The sequence below is a fragment of the Lepisma saccharinum genome, chromosome 7, assembly GCF_977018435.1.
Source record: "Lepisma saccharinum chromosome 7, izLepSacc3.1, whole genome shotgun sequence".
In the NCBI taxonomy this organism is placed as follows: domain Eukaryota; kingdom Metazoa; phylum Arthropoda; class Insecta; order Zygentoma; family Lepismatidae; genus Lepisma; species Lepisma saccharinum.
The window spans coordinates 8,604,459-8,627,828 of NC_139235.1; the positions used below are offsets into that span (position 1 = coordinate 8,604,459).

At 38.9% G+C, this 23,370-nt stretch overlaps 1 protein-coding gene across 2 annotated transcripts; it reads left to right on the forward strand.

Annotated features, from left to right (window-relative positions):
- Positions 1-22,705, forward strand: LOC145990126 (uncharacterized). Of its 2 annotated transcripts, XM_083125783.1 has the most exons (9): positions 1-381; positions 2,397-2,558; positions 3,141-3,592; positions 6,282-6,508; positions 7,776-8,180; positions 14,079-14,329; positions 19,835-20,006; positions 21,822-21,918; positions 22,591-22,705. In XM_083125783.1, the coding sequence occupies exons 1-9, from the start codon at positions 220-222 to the stop codon at positions 22,646-22,648; spliced, it is 1,986 nt and encodes a 661-aa protein (XP_082981909.1). In that variant the 5' UTR covers positions 1-219; the 3' UTR covers positions 22,649-22,705. The 2 variants fall into 2 exon arrangements, with proteins under 2 accessions (XP_082981909.1, XP_082981910.1); XM_083125784.1 differs by lacking the exon at positions 7,776-8,180.
- The last annotated feature ends 665 nt before the right edge of the window (positions 22,706-23,370 follow it).

Here is a 23,370-nt window from a genome sequence, read left to right on the forward strand (position 1 = left end):
TGTGCAATAAGGGGACAAAACAGAAACAGCGGGACATATGATTTGTGACAAAGAGAGAGGCCGTACAAAAGGATTGTAGTGTGTTTAGTGTGTAGCTTTTACTCCCCCCTTTTTTTCGAAAAATTAGTGTCAACGCACGAAAAAGGACAGTGAAATACAAATGTTAGTGATTTTAAAGAAAAAATAAGTCTCATACGTAACTAACGATTTTTTAAAAACATGCGTCCAAAATTATCAAAACACATCCCACAAATTGGGGGAGATTATCAAAATTTATGCAGACTTTGTTTGAAGAAAACAAGTTTCAAAATAGATATCTATCAAGAGGAAGGACTGCTAAGAAATATCTCAAAGAAAATATTAAACTGTTTGTCAATCACTGTAAGTAATGTTGCAATTTGCTGAAGATAGAGAATCAGGAATTTAAATTTTAAGTAGAATTAATTTGTACTGAAAAATGATAGCTATGCTTTATTTTCCGCGGGTATTCACGTGGGCGATAAGTAGTTTAAAGTTAGAAACTCTATTTTTTCCGGAAACAGTTTCATAGATCGGAGACACATTAAAATCGCATATTTTGTGTTTCACATGGGTCGTACTTACCAATTGTGTATTGCGGAACATAGTTCAAGGTGCCATTATGCTTTTTACACGAAAAGAAACTCAATTTTTCATATTCTGAGTGCTTTTTTTTTCCCTTTCTTCGCTTCCGGAACACACAATATGGCGGGCACATTTTGACTCATGTTGTGGGTATGCAGTGTTTCAAACTTCTTCACCGAAAAATACCTACTATCATGTTCGTCACCGGTGGAAATTATACATTATGCACGGGTAGCTGACAGATAGCCCCACAAACCATTCACAGATAGCCCCACAAACCATTATGCACGGTAGCTGACCGATAGCCCCACAAACTATTTCTGATAAGGTTAGGTTAAGTTAGGCAAGCATAGTAAAAAAAAAGGGGGGGTTGAAACACTGACAGGGGCTTACCTCATTAAACGTACACAGCATCTGGTTGTTGTAGGGTAAGCAAATAAAAGCAAACACTGACCGGGGGTTACATCATCGAACGCATGCAACATTTGATTCATGTAGTGGAAGGACATGGAGGCAATAGCTTTCGTGCATTGGAGAGACATTCATCTTCAAAAATACATGATTTACCGGCAAGATAAATTAAGAGATGGGAAAAAACACTTCCACAACCTTTCAAAACTGTACGGAAAGTAGGTTCGGTAAGTACTTTCTCCTGTAAAATTGAAGAAATATGTTTCAGGGATACTGAAATTTTACCCAAATATTAACAAGAGTAAGTACAAGATGGCACTATATGATATTATTTAAAAGTATTTCTTCTGATAGAAGACATAAAGGCATACTCCGAGGAAAATACGAGGCATATTCGTAAAGTAAGTACCGTTTGCAAATATTGCTGCTGTAGTGCTGAAGTCGCGACCGTGTGAGTTCTCGCTGACGTCCTTCATCCGTTAGTAAGCCACAGGCAGTCGTGGGAGGAGGTCATGCTTTTCCTTCGTAGGTTTATGAAGGTTTGAAATGTTCAAGAAAATCAATTGGCCCACCCACTGTGAAGTCCGGTCTATGATTCGTTTTCTCAATGCAAGAAACGTGAAACAGGTAGACATCCACCGTCAACTGTGAGAGGTCTTTATTTTTGATGTTTAAAGAAGGTCGTGAAACAGTTCACGATGAGCCAAGGAGCGGTTGGCCATCTGTTGTGACCGAGAATTTGGTGCGTGTGGTTGACGTGGAAATTCGTGAAAACAGACGCTTCACAATATCGTCGCTTTCCATGGAATTTCCACAAATTTCAAGAAAATAGTCCTCTACGAAATTGTGACAGATCGCGTGGAATATCGAAAACTGTGGTCAGCGTTTCGACGAGGATGATGACGTCGAAGCAGGAGTGCATGGATGGCTTTTATCACAGGCGGGAACATTCTATGACGATGGGATACAAAAACCAGTGCCATGCTATGACAAATGCTTGAAAAATGGTGGAAACTACGTAGAAAAGTAGTGTAAGGTCTGTAGAATGCAATGCAAATAAAAAAAGGTACGAAACTATTTTACTTTATTTCTTACACCCTTTCGGTACTTACTTTCTGAATACGCCTCGTATATCAATACTTGATGGGAGGTCATTATATTGTGAGGGAAGTCTGTACTGTGCTACATGGAAATGCTGTTTCTGATTGTGCATGTCTGCACCATAGCAGTTGCCAAAGGAAATTATCAATCTTGCTACCAAGGCTGCAAATAAAAGTAAGTTTGTATAAATATTTTTTCAGTTTCCTTTTGTTATGGTATACATAATAAATTTATCTTTCTTGTGGTATGATACTGATTACTTTATTGTTGTCTCCCGCCAGGTCACGGAAGATGACTCCTCAGCAAAGTTTGTGTGCCTCACATGCACAGATAAATTGGATAATTTCCAGAACTTCCGAGACATGTGCCATGAGTCAGAGAATCTTCTCACCATTCATGTTTCGGCTCTGGAAGAATTTGACAGCGGCATACAACACCACAAGGTAGGGACAATTGTTTTGTTTTGGGAAGTACAGAGTGATTTAGAATTTTCAGGAAGTTTTTACATTTTTTTGTTTCACTTTTGCTGTATTCTATGTGCAAATGTTTCAAACATATACAGAAGATCATACTGACATATACACAGACAAAGCCTTCCTGATGGTATGATGGTGACGTCGTCGTCTTGTAATGAAGGGGTCCTGGGTTTCATACCAGTTGGAGGCACATTGCACAGTGGTTTGGCTCCCACTTAAACTGTAGGTCCAGTCACGATTAGCCTCTTTGTGCATAAAGTTGATTTAAAACAACAACAACTCAGTGTACACTGACAAACATGTATTTCAAATTTGTACTTGCAGATGGCATAGTGGTGACGTCCTTGCTTTGTAATCTGTGGGCCCCGTGTATGATACCTGATGGAGTCTCATAGTAGCTCAGATCTTACTTTAAACTGAAGGTGTCATAGTCTCTCAGATCTTTTCATATTTTGTGGGCAGTTGAAAGTAACAAAACTTTTGAACCATCCTTTACTAAGTCTTCAATTTATGTGCAACTTCTTAATCACATGTATAATGTCTTTGCAGGCTCCGAGTGTCACAGCCTCATCGCCAAACAAAGTGACACGAAAGATGCTACATAACCTAGAATATGACCAATCCGTCCAACCACAAAAGCTAGCCCCTGGCATTGTGAACTGCCCTGTCAGGACTGAGCCCCACGATGTTGACCAAAAATTTCCACTTCTTGAGACAATCGGTGACACTTCAAGGTCAAAACAGTTGACAGTTGTGAAATATGAACCAGGGGAGGAACAACCTTATACTCTTGGTGGTAACTCCTCTCAGCCCTTCTTGCAAACTGATTCTGGGACGAGTGCATTTGAACCACAGGAAAGTGAATGCTTGGATCCAAGTAATGGTGGTGCACAGAGTGCATTGGAAGAGAGTGATGACGAGATGGTTTTAATAGAACCTGAAGAAGTGATGAGGAGTGAACTGGAGATTGAAAATGAGGGCCTAGCTATTGTGGAAGATAAGTAAGTGTAAGAATTCACACATATGATATAAATTTGTGGTCTATAGGAGCGGCTCGGGAGTAAAACTTGACGACAATCCACACTCCATCAAAAATTGAGTTAACATTAGATGCAGTTGCTGCAGTGTCTCCAGTTGTTGTACAATAGCGAATAAAGTTCCTTCAGTAGCCGGTGATGGTCAGACAGGAATGTATGGATAATGCTTAAGCCGTAATGGATGAACTTTTACCCGCATTTTTCTTGGTTTCATACTTTTGTGGGTTACCAAGTTTTACTCCCAAGCAGTGATAGCACTGTAGTAAACGTTTTGAAGGAATGTATTTCTTGCATCTATCTATCTGTAAAATATTTTAGCAATAATAATTTTTAAATATTTTAGATTTTAATGTATAACCAAACCACCAAGTATTTAATGTTTGTGCGAAAATACAAGGGTTATTTTTTAAGTAAGGTCCATTTTGAAATAAAGATGAAGTAAGTAAATGTTTTTTTTTTTTAAAAAAACATTTATTTTCTGAATTTCGATACACTTCTCTATTTTTCTACATAATTTCCTTGCCAGTTTAAACATTTATTGTAACGAACTACGAGTTTTTGGATACTCTCCTCATAGAACTCTGCCACCTGTGATGATAGACAGTTACTCACGATCGTTTTCACTTCTTCAGTTTGCTACCCAGGAAGTTCTTCAGATGGTGGAAGAGGTGGTTGTCGCTAGGTCAAAGGTCTGGACTGTATGGCGGATACCTCTCAGCCAAAGGATTCGATCAGATCTCGAGTTTGAGCCGCAGCATGAGGCCTTGCATTGTCATGAATCAGTACGACACCGGCTGATAGCATTCCACGCATTTTGTTCTGGATTGTTGGATGAAGTTTTATTAGGGTCTCACAGTAGGAAGCTGAGTTAATCGTTGTTCCTTGCGACAAAAAGTCCACTAACAAAACACCCTGCCTGTCCCAAAACACAGTTGCCATGATCTTGCGCTTTGCAAGTGTCTGTTTTGCTTTCACTTTGACCGGCGATGATGTGTTGACCATCCGCCATACAATCCAGACCTTGTGCCTAGCGACTACCACCTCTTCCACCAACTGAAGACCCTTCCTGGGCGCCAAGCATTTAGACACTGATGAAGTAGTTAAAACAACCGTGAGTAACTGGCTGTCATCGCAGGTGGCAGAGTTCTATGAGGAGGGTATCCAAAAAATCTTAGATTGTTACGATAAATGTTTAAACTGGCAAGGAAATTATGTAGAAAAATAGAGAAGTGTATGTAAATTCAGAAAATAAATGTTTTTTTTGAAAACATTTACTTACTTTGTTTTTATTGCAAAACACACCTTACTTAAAAAATAGCCCTCTCTCGTGTGTGTGTGTGTGTGTGTGTGTGTGTGTGTGTGTGTGTGTGTGTGTGTGTGTGTGTGTGTGTGTGTGTGTGTGTGTGTGTGTGTGTGTGTGTGTGTGTGTGTGTGTGTGCGCGCGCGCGCGCGCGCGCGCGCGCATATCCTCACCTGCAACATCTGTGGTGATTTTTACCTGGGGGAAACATCAACGACCCTCAACCTCCGCATCAATAACCACCGCTCCTCCACCCACAACCTGGACTTCACTGTCGCCGTCCACACCAACCACCACAACATCAGTCCCAAGGACTGCTTCTGGGTAGCGATCATCCATCTCCTACCCCAACCAGCCAACACCTCTGTTCGCAAAAGATGGAAGAGGGCCTATATATTGGCCATGAAAGCAACCACTCCACCTGGCCTGAACAAGGCCACCCAGTAATGCCCACCCACCGTCCCTCCCAAGCCATCCCATCCCTCCCACACACTCACAGTTTTCGACGAGCCTGGTGAGGAAACAGTGTTTTTTCGTTCTACGCACCGCTTCTTCTTTGATGGGGACTTGGCAACTCTGCAGGGCCCCAACTTCTGGTTCTGTCTCTTTCGTCTCACACCGATGATGCTACTAAGCTAGCAAAAATTTTGAACTTTTCCACTGTCCGGTGAGTGTTTCCTTTCTCCTTCTTTGATTTTTATATATATATATATATATATATATATATTTACTTAGCATTGCTTTAATCTATCTTTTGGTTAAATGGAACAATAAGTGTGCATGATGTGTTTACATGAACCAAACAAATTAATATCTATGTCTTGGCTTGGATTCAGACATGAACAATTCAAGAACTCAACTCAACAAACCCATGTCACGATGAAACTACACATCATGATTGGTGAATAAGTGTAGTTTTGTTCAGTGTACACAAAGAAATAGAAGCACTTGACTAAACTGTCGCATTATTTTCTTTTTGATTAATTTATTTTCATTGATTATGGTGGTGAATATAATTTAGAATTTTATGAAAGGTCAGATATAAGAAAGCACCCATGTTCACGATAGGGCCCAGAACCTTCAGTAGTCAGTCCTGTGAGCCAAACACTTCACATGCTTACTCACAGTAGTGGAGTAAGTGGCCTCACCTTCATAAAAATAAATATTTTTCAACAGTAAATTTCATAATTGGTTAGAAATTTCACCATATGCAGAAAGACAAAAAATCTGTTCGGTGTTGGTCTTGTGTCAAGTGCAATACTTAATCAAAATCCAACACACAGTTTTGGTTACTCCACTTTACCATACTTCAGTATTGCTAGTGTTTTATTTTCCTTTATTATTCTTCATCAGGGTTTCTTGCCGGATTGAAATTTCACAAAATAAGTTTTTCATTATAAAATTTCTGGATGAAGATGGTGCACTAGACATTGTTCCAAGTAATTGGATAACTAGTAGTGGCAGAGAATGCTTTTTCCCAAATATGGTAACTTATCGAAGGAGGAAAATGTTGGTGAAGGAACAAACAAAAGCACGCGAAACATGGCCGGCTTTTCCAATGAAAGTTCTGTGCAGCTATGGTAAGTATCTCTTCCTTTGATGACAATTACTTGAAGAATAATTATGGTTTTCTTTTGTTAGACAAAATCAAGAAACTATAGGAAAACAATGGGGAATGTTCATGAACAGGTCAGTATGAATTCATGCCTCTCAATTCCTAACAATGGTATGTTTGCAGAAAATGTTGATTTATCTTCAAGTAAAGCCCGAATCACACGGAACTGGATTTCCAGTAGGAATGCCCTAGTTGGTGCTGGACTGTCTACCCATTTGCTAGTTTTTGCCTCACACGATATTTGTTACCATATTTGTCGATAGCCTTTTGTTTCCATAAGACATTGCGCAGAGCAGACAATCTGTAAAGAACTAAAGATGGACGAGCAATTTGAAGAATGTTGAAGGAGAATTACTGCTTTGTATTTTTATTAAAAATTAAAAAAGAAAAGCATGGACTAGAAACTGGCTCGAAAAAAAAATTGTAATCAATGCATACCGAACAAGCTTTTTAATGAACTCCGGTATGCATATTCATACATGAGATTCGCAGGATTCATTCACAGACACACAAAAAGAAAATATTTAATACACTTGTAATAATAAGGATTTTCATTTTCAGCTAATCATATTTGTCATGTACAAATCTCATCGCTTTGCATAAATATCTAAATATTAATGAACTGAACACGAATGCACTGCACACCATCTCTTTACTTTTTTTGTTGAGAAAGTAACAATAACAGCCAACACTGAAACCACAGACAAAAACTCTCCCTTGCAAACTCACAGATTATCTTTACATGGCCAAACTTTGCTCTGATTGGCTGTTCCACATGATCCAGTCGAGGAAAGCTAGTAGCAATTAAAACAGCCAGGCAGCCATCACTTCCGGTTAGGTAACCAGTTCAGCACAAACTAACTGGATGTCCAGTTTCGCATGATTCGACTTTAAGTTGCTTCTGTTACTGACCTCTCTACTTACAATTATTCTGAAAACAAAGCTTCTCATTTGTGTATGGGTGTGCATGGATATCAGGTTTACATTTTTGCATATTTTTCAACGAAAGAAATTTCTATGGTAGAATGGAATGTATTTTATCATCAAACAATGTGACATTTGTAGAAAAACAACCCTTTTGTACAGTCTGCTAGTTTAGATTTCCTGATATAACCAAGCAAAGTGAATTACATGCAGTCCTTAGCTGAACTAAAATAATTGAAATGCTGTATGTATTTTTTTTAGTCTGACAGTCTCTTTAACCTATCTAAACATCTGATATCTTTATACAGACACATATGCTGAGGCAAGGTTCAATTTACGAACAGTTGATGAAACATCACACCTAGCTATGGAAGATATTCCTGGATGTCAAAAGAGGAAGCTGATAGAAATGAACCTGCCCGGAGAAGAGGACGTCCAGAAAGACCCACCAGCCAAAATCAAAAAGAAGAACCCTGGGTTTCCATTTTCATATTTTCCCACAGTGCATTCTGTCCAGCCTTCTCATGAACAGGTTTCAAAGCTGCTGTCCAAATCTACTTCCAATGGCCACTCCCTTTTAGTCCCCTCATCCACGCCCGTAGCCACTTGCATACCCTCATCGACTGTTTTATGTACTGACAACCAAACATCTCGTTCACATGTACAGCCTGCATCCTATCTGTCACCTTCGTTTGCTGATAATTCATCTTCAGGTAGGTGTAGTGCATTTTCGAAAGCTCTTAATCTTTCATTGATATATGTGTCACCGTAGTACTCACTCTTAGGGAGAATTCAAACCGAAGCAACAAGCTGGACAAGCCTGCACTCGATTGGTGAAATCCTCAAGCGACATGTGTCACCTGTCTCTTCGGTGTGAATTGTCCCTAAGAGACATTCATTTTTTTTCAGACTCAAATTGCACTATTACTGTCTGGTGTTCTCTAGCTGTCTCTTGTCATGTCTGTAACCAAATTATGTCAGTGTCAAAGTATTTTCAGGCAGGCCCTGGCCCTCAAGGGCTGTTAAGCCACAGATTATTATTTTCAGGCATTATCCAGGCATGCACTGCATTTGAATTGTTTAATTTTGTTAAAGCACCACTTAATTTCACACCAGTTGTGCATTTATTTCAATATCGTCGGTAACTGCTACTAAAATACCCTTGACTATGCAAGAGAGTATGAATTTCTCTCCATGTAGGAAGTAGAAGCGGTTTTTTAAGGTGATTAGTAAGCTAGACACGATGTTTGAAAAATACGTATTTACGTGTGTATTGTGAGCGTGCATGTATAATGTGCACCCTGGTTTTTGAAAGGTAAAAGTTACAAAAAATTATATCTCGTATATAATGTGCAGTACAATCCAGTTTCAAGAAATGGCATTCTTAGTTGTAGGTCGTAAAGTCACCTGAGTGAGGAGAATAATATCCTCTTGTGTAAACAATAAGTCTCCAACCCATGCCACCTTCCCTTTCACTGTGTTTAGCATCTCAAAGCTTTCACTCTTTAACCACCTTATTTATTCTGTAATAGTAGAACGCGAGATCAAAATTACGTTATGGATTTGCAGTGCTCAGGAAGTTATTTTCTATTATTCCTAGCCCAACAAATACTGCTGACATGCGTCACATGTGACGAAAGGTGTATGCTCGAATTCTGCAAGAGTTGTACTGCTTTTCTTGGTGTCGCAGAACATTACATTACAAAGAGAAAAATCTTGTGAAATGGCCTTCAAACTTTTATATGTGCTTTTGCTCATTCCTTCTTTACTTTTTTTAAAAGAACTTCAAAATATATACTTTTTCTGTGACTAATGTAACATTTATACGAGTCACATTCAGGACCTTCAAACTAGCAGTTAGCACATGGTTCCTACACTAAATCATGCAATTTTTTCCAGGACTTTTCAAGGATTTTCTACAATTACTCCAGGACAAGTGTACAAAGTAATCATGGCAAAATACACATCATTACATATTTTCTTTTATTAAAAAAAAAAGTTTTACATTTTTTAATGCAGGCTCCCAACTCCCCTAGACCTGTTCCTTTCCACACCTCTGAGTGATACAAAATAATACAAAAATGTGGGGCATTATACTTCAATATCACAAAAATAAAACTTAGCACAAAACTATGACTACAGTACACAGCAACGTCACATAAGTAAATAAACCACTGTCATGACACTGACCTGTTTTAAATGAAAACTTATTTTAATTCATACAAATAAAACGGGGCAAAAGAATTTCCAGGACAACCTCCAAAATTCCAGGTACAGCTTGGAAAAATGTGAAATTTCATAACATTTCCAGGCCTGGAAGGAATATTTTAAAATTCCAGGTTTTCTAGGATGCGTAGGAACCCTGTAGCAGCACAAGATTTCTTCCATTAAGGCATTTAAACACTCCATATATATGTGTATATATATATACACACAGCTATGGGTACCCGCACGGCCCCCTCTTATGCCAACCTGTTCATGGGCAGGCTGGAACAGGAATTCCTTGACTCCCAGCAACTGAAACCACTCCTCTGGCTAAGATTCATAGATGACATTTTTCTCCTCTGGACACATGGCGAACCCTCCCTCAGTACATTCCTAAACCAACTGAATGACTTCACTACCCTCAAATTCACCTGGTTCCACTCCAAAGACCAAGTGACCTTCCTAGATGTGGACATCCACATTGCGGGAGACCACTTGGAAACTTCCATACACATCAAACCGACCAACCACCTACAGTATCTCCACTACTCCAGCTCACACCCCTACCACACCAAAAAAGCCATCCCATTTTCCCTTGCCCCCAGAGGCCAGCGCCTCAACTCATCCCCCTCATCCTGCCAAAACTACAACCTACGCCTGCACCAAGCCCTAACCAACCGTGGCTACCCCTCCACCCTCATCAACAAACGAATCACTAGAGCCAACTCCCACAACCGCACCAAACAACCCAAAACCAACCCTCCAACTCTGATCACCCAATACCACCCCAACATTACGAAAATCAGACATACCCTCCACTCCCTCCTCCCCATCCTGCACAGTGATCCTGATACCAGGGACATCTTTCGGGATAAATCAAGGGTTGTCTTCCGTCGCCCCTCCAACCTCCAAAACATCTTGGTGGGAAACACTCCCACCCCTTCCACACCACTCCCCCCAGCTCACAGGTGCAACAAACCCAGATGTAAGACCTGCCCCATACTCATCACCTCCCCCACCCTCCTGATCCCCACAGCGACAGGTGAGTTCACCCTTCACCCTAAGGGCACCTGCCACTCATCCAACCTAATTTACACCGTCATCTGCCAAATCTGTGGCAACTTCTACTTAGGTGAAACCTCCACCTCCTTGAATCTAAGGATCAATAATCACCGTTCCTCCACCCAAAACTCCGATTTCCCAGTTGCCATTCACACCAACAGCCATAACACCACCTTCAATAACTGCTTCCCTGTTGCCATCATCCATCTTTTACCCCCCCTCCCCTTCCACTCTGGCACATCTTTCCACATGCGATGGGAGAGGGCCTATATAGCAAGCATGCATGCCACCATCCCCCCTGGACTCAACCTAGCCAACCAGTAACCCTTTCCTCTCCTCCCCGAAACTAACCACCCACCTTACAGTAAACACTGGTTAAAGTACTTTTCGTTATCTATCAACTGTTTCTGGCAACACTGATCGTAGAGATGCTATGGTCAGTATTCTGTGCCTCTTCTCCAAGTGACGCCGATCTTTTTCCTTCTATCTTGAAAATGCGACTCAGATCGCGAAATATAGAATTATTTCTCTTCGTGTGGTAAGTGTTTACTGTCTCCTTCATCATTTGTGTGTGTGTGTGTGTGTGTGTGTGTGTGTGTGTGTGTGTGTGTGTGTGTGTGTGTGTGTATACCTGCCCCATAATCATCACCTCCCCCACCCTCTTGATCCCCACAGCGGCAGGTGAGTTCACCCTTCACCCTAAGGGCACCTGCCACTCATCCAACCTAATTTACACCCTCATCTGCCAAATCTGCGACAACTTCTACTTAGGCTAAACCTCCACCCCCTTGAATCTAAGGATAAATAATCACTGTTCCTCCACCCAAAACTCCGATTTCACAGTTGCCATCCACACCAACAGCCATAACACCACCTTCAATAACTGCTTCGGTGTTGCCATCATTCATCTTTTACCCCCTGCTCTGACACATCTTTCCGCAGGCGATGGGAAAGGGCCTATATAGCAGGCATGCACGCCACTATACCCCCCGGACTCAACCTAGCCAACCAGTAACTCTTTCCTCTCCTCCCCGAAACTACCCACCCACCTTACAGTAAACACTGGCTAAAGTACTTTTCTATCAACTGTTTCTGGCAACACTGATCGTAGAGACGCTACGGTCAGTATTCCGTGCCTCTTCTCAAAGTGTCGTCGATCTTTTATCTTCTATCTTGAAAATGCGACTCAGATTGCGAAATATAGAATTATTTCTCTTCGTGTGGTAAGTGTTTACTGTCTCCTTCATAATTTGTATATATATGTATAAATCAAAGAAGGTAAAAGGAAACTTCCGGTTCCGTCTATTTCTTCTCACACCGATGATGCTATGAAATTAGCGAAAATTTTGAATTTTTCTACTGTCCGGTGAGTGTTTCCTTTTACCTTCTTTGATTTTTACTTATCCCTTTTGGCCCTCCTTGCTTTTATCCATTATATATATATATATATTCCGTCTATTTCTCCTCACACCGATGATGCTATGAAATTAGCGAAAATTTTGAATTTTTCTACTGTCCGGTGAGTGGTGGTTTGAAAAGTTCTCGGAATGGAATAGAAAGAAACGACTTACAACAGTGATTTTTTTTTATTTTTTAATGTAGTCTCCCTGTACACTAATGCACTTGGTCCAGCGATGTTCCAATGCCTTGATCCCATCTCAAAGATTAGATTCCTCCAGGCCTGTGAAATATGTGTCAACTTCGGCTATTAGTTCTTCCTTTGAAGAGAATCTCCGTCCACCGAGGAAACTTTTGAGTTTGGGGAAAAGATGGAAGTCTGAGGGAGCCAAATCAGGCGAATAAGGTGGATGTGGCAACAATTCGTAACCAAGTTCATGAATTTTTGCCATGGCAACGACACTTGTGTGAGGGCGCGCATTGTCCTGATGCAAGATGATTTTCTTTCTTGCCAAACCTGGCCTCTTTTCCCGTATCTTATGCTTTAGTTGGTCGAGGAGATTAGCGTAGTATTGTCCCGTAATTGTTTGACCAGTGGGAAGATAATCGATCAACAGAATCCCTTTCGCATCCCAAAACACTGACGCCATTACCTTTCCGGCCGACCGTATTGCCTTTGCTTTCTTTGGTGGTGGTGAATCAACATGTTTCCACTGCTTTGACTGTTGTTTTGTCTGGGGTATAGTAGTGGACCCACGTTTCATCTGTCGTCACAAACCGGCGCGAAAAATCTGTTTGGTTTCTCTTAAAACGAGTCAAACATTGTTCGGAAATGTCCACTCTGATGCGTTTATGGTCCTGTGTTAAAAGTCGCAGCACCCATCTTGCAGATAATTTTCTCATATCCAATTCAACTGTTAAAATGTGATACGCCCGTTCGGATGACATTCCTATAGCTTCAGCAATTTCACGCACTTTCAGTCGGCGATCCTCCATGACCAATTTATGCACTTTTTCAATAATTTCTGGGGTAGTAGCACATTTTGGGAGACCACTACGTGGATCATCTTCTAAGCTGTCCCGACTAAATTTAAACTCGTTTGTCCACTTTGCAACAGTTGAATATGAAGGAGCAGAGTCCCCCAGTGTGTTCAGAAAATCGGCATGAATTTCCTTTGCTTTCATACCTTTCTTTACGAAGTACTTAATCACCGCTTGAATCTCGATTTTTTCCATCTTCACAAAGCACTGCACGGGAACAACTACAAAGTGACGTCCGCAACAACAGCTCTCTACCCAGAACACTGACGCGCCACGTGTTTATTAATAAAGGATGGCCTATTACTATGCGGGAACCTCGTTGTCCTAGCACTGACATCTGGTGGTGATTCCGAGAACTTTTCAAACCACCCTCGTATATTTATTATTTGGCCAGTAATACATTTTAATTATTGTTTTATTTTTCCTTATGTTTTTCTTTCATCCAAATCACCATAGAAATCAGAACGTTCCTTCATTTTCTGATGAATTTTTTTCAACCACTTTTGTCGTTGCCATATTCAGAAACTGCAGGATTTAAGCTTAACCATGATATATAACATGACAAACATGAAAAAACAATACAAGTGTCCCAAAATCATGGAGTGACCTTTTACAGATTCATGTTGGCTGTCTGAATTATTCCGTGCATAATACGCACCACAGTTTCTGGGGGTAAAAATTTTGGAAAAAAGTGTGCATTTTACATGAGTAAATCAATAAGTATTTACAGAATCCCATGTAGTCCTTATGGGATATCAACTTCAAGTTCCTGCTAATCAAATGGAATTCTTGACTTTTCCTATGACCAAGAAATTGTTCCACATGTCCTTTTTGCATCCATGTGCTTTTTTTTAGTTAGTGTTCATACATGGCTTTAGATCTTTAAGGAAGCTATTTTTTTTCAGATAGTGGATTCAGTATGTCAAGCAGGCAGTGGGATATAATGCAACAGTGGATGGCCAACCTATCTGAAGGTGTCAGAAATCTGGAGAGGAAAGTAGATATGCTAGTCGCAAGTCAAGGACTGCATTCAAGGGAGGAGGAGGATCCTGAGGAAGACCTTGTCTCCCTTGGTATCCTGCCTCTTAAAAACTATGACGACTTTATGACTTTAGAGTCAAGGTTGAAAGAAAGCCGTAATCTCAAATCAAAATTGGTGAGAAATAAATTAGCTCTTAAGAATGTTTTCTTTTAAGTTCATATGCATCTGCAAATCACATTACTGTGAAAGTATACAAATATACAACTTTTTACGTGAAAGTTTGAAGAGCAAATACTTTCTTTTGTGCAATTCTTAGATTTAATTTTGGCATATTGACTTGCATACCTATGCAAATTGTGGGAATGAGACAGGTGAATCAGTATTCCGCCAGTATTGTCTAATATAGACACATCATTGTATCAGTTTGCTGGTAAAATTACTAATAAAATTTAGATTCAGCATATCAAGAAAAAGCTGTAATTGAGTGCAAAATTCTGCCATTTTACAATTTAATGAATGTTTGAGATTTATCTATAAAAGTAACCATGTTTATTCTTTCTTTATATATTTTATATTGCATATAGCTTCAATTGTTTATTTGTGTATTTCAAATGCCTTAAGTAACCTGCACTCCCATTGGCTAATTCAATCTTAGCGCGGTGTCTAGTTGCCGCCATTTTAGCACGGTAGTTACTTCCAGCCAGTGTGCGTAGAGAGGCCACTCGGTACACAGCCAGAAACCGTCGCGGACAATTATGGATACCGTAAGCCCAACGTGGCTACGTTTCATTAGTGGCGCGTTGTTGTAACACCAGATGCAACTTCGTGTAAACAGTTTTCCCTAGACAGGAGTGCATGGGAAGTGTAATCAAGTGTTATGTGCATATACCTTATAATACATAGTTATAGTTATCAGTGTGTGTGCCTGTGTTTTCTTTACAACTACCAAGAGGATCGCGGTGAACTTTGCCCTGTAGCGACACAATCCATACCAGAGAGATGTAAGTGGTACCTACAATTTCACTTACATTTAGATCCTACCGGTTTGGATCATCATTCATTTCTGGTCCTTCACAGCCGGACAGGTTCTACATTCAGTTTTGGTCCTGTACGGTCCGGAACGCAGACAATGAATATAAAGGTATAATTAATGTACTTTGATTTTTACCGTAAATTTATAGATATTCAGCTTCTTTTTTCTAATGGAAAACAATGAATTATTGTTTTAGGTCCATTTTATGCACAGATAGGCTAATCAGAACTGGACCTACAATTTAAAGTGGGATTCAATATCAGTTGAGGAGATTAATTCTGTTCATGTTTCATGGAAATTTCAGAATTTAATATCAGATCAGTAACATATATTGCAATATATTTTTAAGATAATATAATTTATTATTCCACATTATTTGTTTCATACATTGTAACTTAAGTAAACAACTTTTTATAGTGTAAAGCCGAGTTGTATGTCTCTTAATTACTAATTTACATGACAGCAGCAAATGATATTTAATATGCACACTATTGCCAAGATGTAGCTTTGTTTGTAAATTTGTACTTGCATCTATCTCAGGAGTCTATGGAGCAAGCAAATGAAAAGAAGTCCTCCGTGCACGTGGTGACTCAAGACGGCTCAACCAATGAACGCATGGAAGGAGCAACATGACTGCAGCTACCAGCCATTTTTAGCTGCTTGCATTTCTTTGTACTGCCCACTCACTTGCTCCCCTTCTCTGCTCTTATATGCTGAGTTTCTCCACAGACTCCCGGGACAGACAGTTTTGAATTGTGTATGGGGCAGAGTTTATACGAGAGATCTCAGGGTTGCTATACGACTGGAAAACAGGGAAAAGTCAGGGAATGAACGAACGGTTCATTCCCACTTCCGAATTCGGTTCTTGTGATTCCAGTCTCCCCAAAAGATTCAGTTCAGAAACTTGTTCCTCTCGTCATTATGATTTCTAGTCTGTTACGTACAAAATTATGGTTCCTTCACATTTCAATTCCATATTTATTCGCTCTCGAATCTAGGTTCTAGGATCCGTTCATTTTGCGACTCGTTCTTGTGATCCTGTTCAAGACCGGAATTTGGAGAAGCGTGAGATTTTCCTTAGAGAACAAGCTACTCAAGACGAAACCTACGCACCAGCCATCCTCAGAATTTCTTACGGAGAAAATGTTGCTTTAGCTTTGTGTGGTGAGGAAATTTCCTTTCTGCAAGAACACACCCGTTCGGAACCCGTTCTCTTTTGATACGTGAAGCGGAGCAGTTTGGTGTTCGGACAGTTCATTGGTTTTGGAGCTGCAATAAAGCTTGAAGAGCAGAATTTCACGTAACTAGCTGTGGTTGACGTCACACTGGACTGGTGCGGACGCCGAATAAAAATAAAGGGACTCACTACTTCGTTCACCCCGTGAACCCATTCTGTGAATTTGAGTCCTTCGTTTGCGACCCGTTCAGAAGGAACCTGATCAACTAGTTCATTTGCTCGTTGTCGTAGTTTTTACATTGCAGAGATGTGTTACACGTGAGAAATTAGTGATTTTATGCAGTATCAGTGACGTCATTATTCGAATATGCACGTGTTTTGTGCATGTAGAACGAATTTATTTTTTAAAAACTGGTGTGAAATAGAGGAATTAAACGTACGCTGGTCACACATCGTTGTTAGGTTAGGAGTGTTGGTTTCATGCCGATAGTAATTTTACGTATTGTTTGCGTGTAGAATGAAATTATGCTGAAAAGTGGTGAAAATGAGCCCAAGTTTCTTTTGTTTTATTACGATTTCATCATGCTACAAATGCAACTTTTACATGGTTCGATTTCGATTTATGTCTGTTAACACATACTGCAGAGTTTTAGCGATTACTTAAGATTTTGTGAATATATGCTTTTGTGGTCAGGTTAGGAATGTCAGGTTTGGTTGTCTTAGAATTAAAATAAAGACCCTGAATGCACTCTACTAAGGTTCCGATTTATTTCTACATTCATTCCCACTAGTTTACGATACTTACTGTCGCTTGTCAACCGGAGAATACCTTGTCCGTGGGAAGCGTGTATGATTGAGTAAGGTCATTTTGAAGTTTTTTTTTTTCAACATAAATAACTTTTTTCGAATACATATAGTGCTCATTATTCTAAGGAAGGTTTATAACGATAAAACAAGATTTAAGGCCGCGGTGGCTCAGTCAGTAACGCGTCTGACTACCATGCTAAAGGTCCCGGGTTCGATCCCCGGCCGGTTCAAATCCGGGAACTTTTCTAACGTTGGAAGCGGCCCCGGCGTCCACCCAGCATCGAATAACATGGGTACCTGGGGGAAACCCTGGGGGGTAAAGGCGGTCAGGGGCATGATGCTGATCACATCACCCCCACTCACGACCGGATCAAGAAAGTGTGGGGCGTTACCCCCACACCCCCTATACGCCTTCATGGCGTGGTGCTAAGCACAGGGGAGAGCTTTACCTTTTTTAAAACAAGATTTTAACGTTGTTATTATTATTATTAGACTTAGCTTTGCTTTTTAACTACAATTCGGTTGAGATAAACTGATTTCAACTACTTTTATAGATTTTAATGTTTGAAGGAAAGAATAACCAATTACCTTTACTTTCTTTTATTACAGAAGAAAACTAAGAAAAAACTTCACAAAAAAAAAAAATAATTAAAGGTTCACACTGATTCGCTGGTGGTTCTTGGTTTACATGAGTAAACCCAATACAAGAGTTGACACCAGTACTTTAGATTATCTTGGTAAAAGAAATATAAGAAAAAATCACTCTCACATATATTTATAAAAATAACAAATTTAACCTTTTTACTCACGATTACATGGCCGGCCTTTAGAAAGAATCGGCGCTTTTCAAACTTTAGTAGGATTTTTTCATCAGAAGATCGAGCTTGTGGGGGTTAAAACACGAGAGCTCTCGACACTGGGAACCACTTCACAAAAATCCTCGTTGTTCCATCTTCTTTTCCTGGCGATCCTTGGTGTCTTGTCGCTGGAGAAAATCCTTCTCTGCAATCTCGGCTTCACTGAATGAAAATCTGCAAAACTGCTGCAGACAGAGTTCACTCCTGCATGATCTCTTTTCTGGAGAGCCTTAATGCCGGTTTAACGTTTCTTGTGTCTCTGCAAACAACGGCGGACTAGCGTGGTCTTCCGATTGAAGACTGTACTTTACCACTTCGCTAGAAGAAAATGTCCCCGGAGGTATGCAAAACTCAACAGACAGAGCACTAACTAGCGCGACCACCTTCCAGTCAGAATCTCCGTGCCAACTGCTGCAACCTCTCTTCGTGAAAACCCACGTGCGCTTACTTCCCTTTGTGTACCGGACTCAGTCTATTATTTCAAAAAGGGGTGTTTCGATTCCTTTTGCTTCTTTCTTCCCAGAACGTTCTGTAAACAATCTGTTACAGGTTCAAATTTCGTGTCACAATGATTGCCAAAATTCTATGATAATTAGACTTCCTGCTAGGAAAATTTGAAAAAAAAAATCATAAAACATTCGGAACTGTTACCTTTTAAAATACAGATTTCGATGTTTTCCGTAATATAAAATTGGTTCCAGCATGTGGAAAACTCAAATAATGGAGATATTTGATTCCAAAGTATGGCCCGCGTATATATTTTTTTTAGGTGTATGGTTGGTCACCGGCCCCATTCAAGTTCTGAATTTCTATTTTCAGTAAATTAAAAAATATAATCATTAAACTTATTGCATATTTTCTAAAAGGTACATGACCTAATTTTCTGTTGTTTGTCATTTGTATTGATATAGACTAATTGAGGTTGTATACAGGTTACACTGTAAAGCTTTGATATATGCCACATTTTTTATTGATTTTTTTACACCATCTTAATTGTAATGACTTAGTGAAAATGGGGAAGTACAATAGTTATTTATTTTTTCATTGAATAGCATTATATTAATCACTTGGTAATTTTTCAGCTAATAACTATGTATATTCATATTCATAATAATTAACGTGCCTGCATATTTAATTGAAAAACATGAGGTTCAAAAGCAAAAATCATGACGACAAGCATGTCTGGAAAAATTTTATTTCTGGTCTGGAAAACCTGGAAAAGTCAGGGAATTTCATAATCAAAAAATCGTAGCTACCCTGGATCTGAACCACATCTTTCCACCATGAATCTAGCTTAGGATGTACCTATTCAAGGCAACAAGTTTAATAAATGTGGACGTTTCTTGTATTCCATGGAGGATTTTAATTTTTTAGTGTAGACTATGTTTGATAAGTTTGTCGGGCACAAATCATTCGGACTTGCATCAATGACTGGAATCACTATGAATTCTCCCGGTGTTGCATTACAATTCAAACAACCACCATGGTGGGGGTGGTTAAAAGAGCATGCTACTGATGCCCGTAGGCCCCAGGTTTGAATCCCGGCCTGGGCATTGTGAGTGTCCCTTCATCAATTTCATCATTTCACAATTTATCCTCCATCATTGCAATTAGCCAGAAGTGGCAGAAAAGTAACATTAAGTAACACAAAATATAGAAAACTCAACATTCAGCAATGGTGGAGTAATGCATAGGAAATTTTTGTTAGAGTAGAACTTTCACTGATTTACTTTCACAAGTAAAAATGAAAAATATCTGGACTTCATGTTTCCCTTTGCATAATCAAATTATTGGTTCTTTTGCAGGTCCAAGTATTGATCAGCACTGGGGGCCGTAATATGAGAGCCCTCATACACAACATGTTGAGATGTACATTGGATGACTGCTTGGCGCAAAATTTCAACTTGACTGGAAAGTCAACAAAGAAACTAGACAGGAAACCTTTCATTGGGACTGAAATTAGTCGCATTTTGTTCTGTGAGTATGCTAATTATTGTCCTTTACTTTAACCTCACACTTCAATGCACTGTGCAAATTAAGCTTTTTCGTTTTTGTGTGGGGGGGAAGGAGGCACTCAGTGACCTATTTGTGATTTTATTTTGGGGGAGAGGTTTTATGGGTCTGCAAATTTGTATATATGATAACAGTCAGTAAACTAAACTATTGCCTAAGCCCCGCAACAGTTTAAGTTTGCAGCATCTTTTCGCATATATAGACTCAAACGTGCACGCAGAATATAGTTCCGCTGCAATACTGCCAATTTTCTCACTGTATGTGACATGAACAGCTAGGCGGTTGAGGCAAGACTATCTCGGAAAATGCTGAGCGCCTTTCTCATGTGGATTAATACATGAAGCCTGCTGCAACCTTAACCTGTTGCAGGGCTTAGTAACCTTAGAACATTTGTTCTAACCTTGGTCATTAAATCTTATGATAACATTTACACGTAATCTAGAAACACTATATTTACAACACCAAATTTCTATTGCCAAGTTCAAACTCAACGCTAATCTAACTTATCTACTTTAATATATGTAAAATATCAGCACTATGCCATGAAAACATAAGGGAGATTTCACACCGAAGTGACAGGTGATGCATATGTGCAATGTTGTTGATTGGGTCATTGCCAAGTGGCATGTGTCGCCTGTCGCTTCGGTGTGAAATCTCCTTAATTGGAAAACAGCTTGTTGTTGTCTTGGCTCAATAAGATTGGTCAGTTTCAGAATAATGTGTTTCTTGAATCCACAAGACTGCATAGTTTTCAACAGGGAAAACTTCTTTTGACGACTGGACCATGAATGATTTTTCAGTTATGTTTCTTACATAATTAAGAAATGGTATATTATATCCTTTCAACTCCATTTTCTTTGAGGGAGATAAAAACATCCCTGGCAGGGATAAAAATAATTTTCTTTTGCAGGGATAACATTTTTTTGTGTGGGGGAGGGAACCCCTGGCATCCTTTCCCCTGCCCCATTAATTCACACAATGCATAAGTGGTATACCTTATTTAGATTAGAATGAAAATGTCATGTGTAATTATGAGAACATACCTGATGTTTTTGTGGAACAAAACTTGAAACATGTTGGCATTCTTCAGAATTTGTAAATAGTATTTTTCAGATTAATTCGTATCCTCATTAAATTAATTAAAAATACAAAACTTTTGTACTTACGTGTAGTGAGTATCTATTATTTCATACGACATTTTGGGAACAACTGTTCCCTTCTTCAGGTTCTTTTTCTCGGCTACTAGAAATATGTCATAGCCACGTCAAATCATCTCAAACGTCAGGAAAGAAGGAAACGGTACAATTTAGGTGAGGGCGGAATTTGGAAAACATTCCTACAACATTCACTAACCCATATTCTCTCATTTGTTTAAAACCATCACTGTAAAAACTTCTCTTGTAAAAACCCTATATACAATTAAAATGTTACACTTCTCCATGCTGACTGTTGGTTTCTTCCTCGCTGTATGTGAGTAAAGTCGCACACATCAGAAATTATGAATTCAATATTTTTCAGGATTATATCGGTAAGAATTATCGAGATTTACTTTGAAAGCCATATTTTTAAGATTATCTCAACTTCATTTCCTGTCATGAGCTACATTATGAATAGCAACTCAGAGAAATTATGTTTGAATACCACATAAGTAATTTGGGTTTTATTAAATTATTTTTATGTATAAAATGATCACCTATTTTAAGCATAGAATATTGATATATGTTTTTGAATTGTTATTATGAAAATAACTCCAAGAGAAACAAAATATTCTTGTTCTAGATGCATGCCAGAAAGTCTATGAAAACATTACTGAAGACAAGCTACGAGAATGTATTGGGGATTGGCTGCACCAAGCCAAAACACGCTTAATTAGGCGGTAAGTACTTTTGCAATTACTTTCCATGCTTATATTTCAGTAATATTCTGTTCTAGTTCTATTGCCCTAGAAGTACTACTATCTGTTATCCAGTCCAGAGTTTCTACTACCAATGAAATTATTCTGATAAAGAAAAAATATACATTTTTTTTAGAGTTTTTATTAAAGTTTACAAACAGAACAGACAATTAAGTCTATGTAGAATTTAAAGTGGAAAAAGGTAATTAAGATTGTTTGTTTAGTACATCTTTTTCAGTCCACAGAGAGACTAATTGTGACTGGAACTACAGTTTAAAGTGGGACCTAAACCACTGCAAAGTGCCTCCACCGGGTATCAAACCCGGGAGGCCGTGGTACATATGTGCCGTGTGTATTGTGGCCTGTTCTGTTAAAACAACAAAAACAAACTCATATTCCAAAATATATTTAAAAATATTACTTTCATTCAAAGATATGTGTAGAAACTTTTCTACTCTTGCAGAATTGTAAAGGACATGTCAATATGTAGTTTTTACAGATAATACACTATTGAGTTAAAGGAATGTGTTTTATTTTGAGAAAAAAAAAAGGTTTTGCTGTTTTGATGAATTGACACCATGATTCACTCAGTACATTTTATGAATAATGAAACTTGGATTCAGTTTTAACTTTTGGTACCATTTTCACTTTCAGAGAAATTAAATTGAAAGCACACATGCACACAGACAGCAATGACGAGGAGTCTGCCTGAGAACCCCTTAGAAGAAGAAGAAAAACCTGATACCTTACATGTACAAAACTTATGTAATACAGCTTAATAAATGAAACTATTTTTCTTTTATGGCTATAGAAACTGCAGTTCCTCTGTAAGATAAACCCTAGAGTTGTTGCCAAACATGTGTTTCATGCAAGATGGCGATTGACCATGCCATTGCACAAGTTCTTTCAAAGGGTAAACAAGAAACGTCGATGAGCTATTCAGTCCTTTAACGGGCAAATTCATTTCCTCTTGCCTGAAGTGTAACATGTCTTCAATCTACCTCCTGCATTAGTTTTTACTTTACTCAAAGCACACGTTTGGGCTGTAATAACTATCAACAGTACAGTATTTACAGTATGTTCTAATGTTCTTTCATGGACACAGATACAAAATAAACAAAATTCATTGCTAGTTAATACTATTATTAATAATAAATAATAGTAACTACATGTACCTAACGATTATATATTTGATAATTTTAGGGGAACAGAGTTTAAAACTAATATCTTTAAAAGTGTGCAATAATTTTTGAGTTACACTGAAAGAAAAACTAACTTTAAACACATTACAATTATTCATGGTAGATGCAATAAACGTGGTTTTAGTATTACATATGTGAAGTTTGGTGTTTCCACCTTGGAAACTTTGATGATTTTCGATTAATTTCGAAGGCCCACTGCCTTCATTAACTGAGGATGTGGCATCTGAGACTG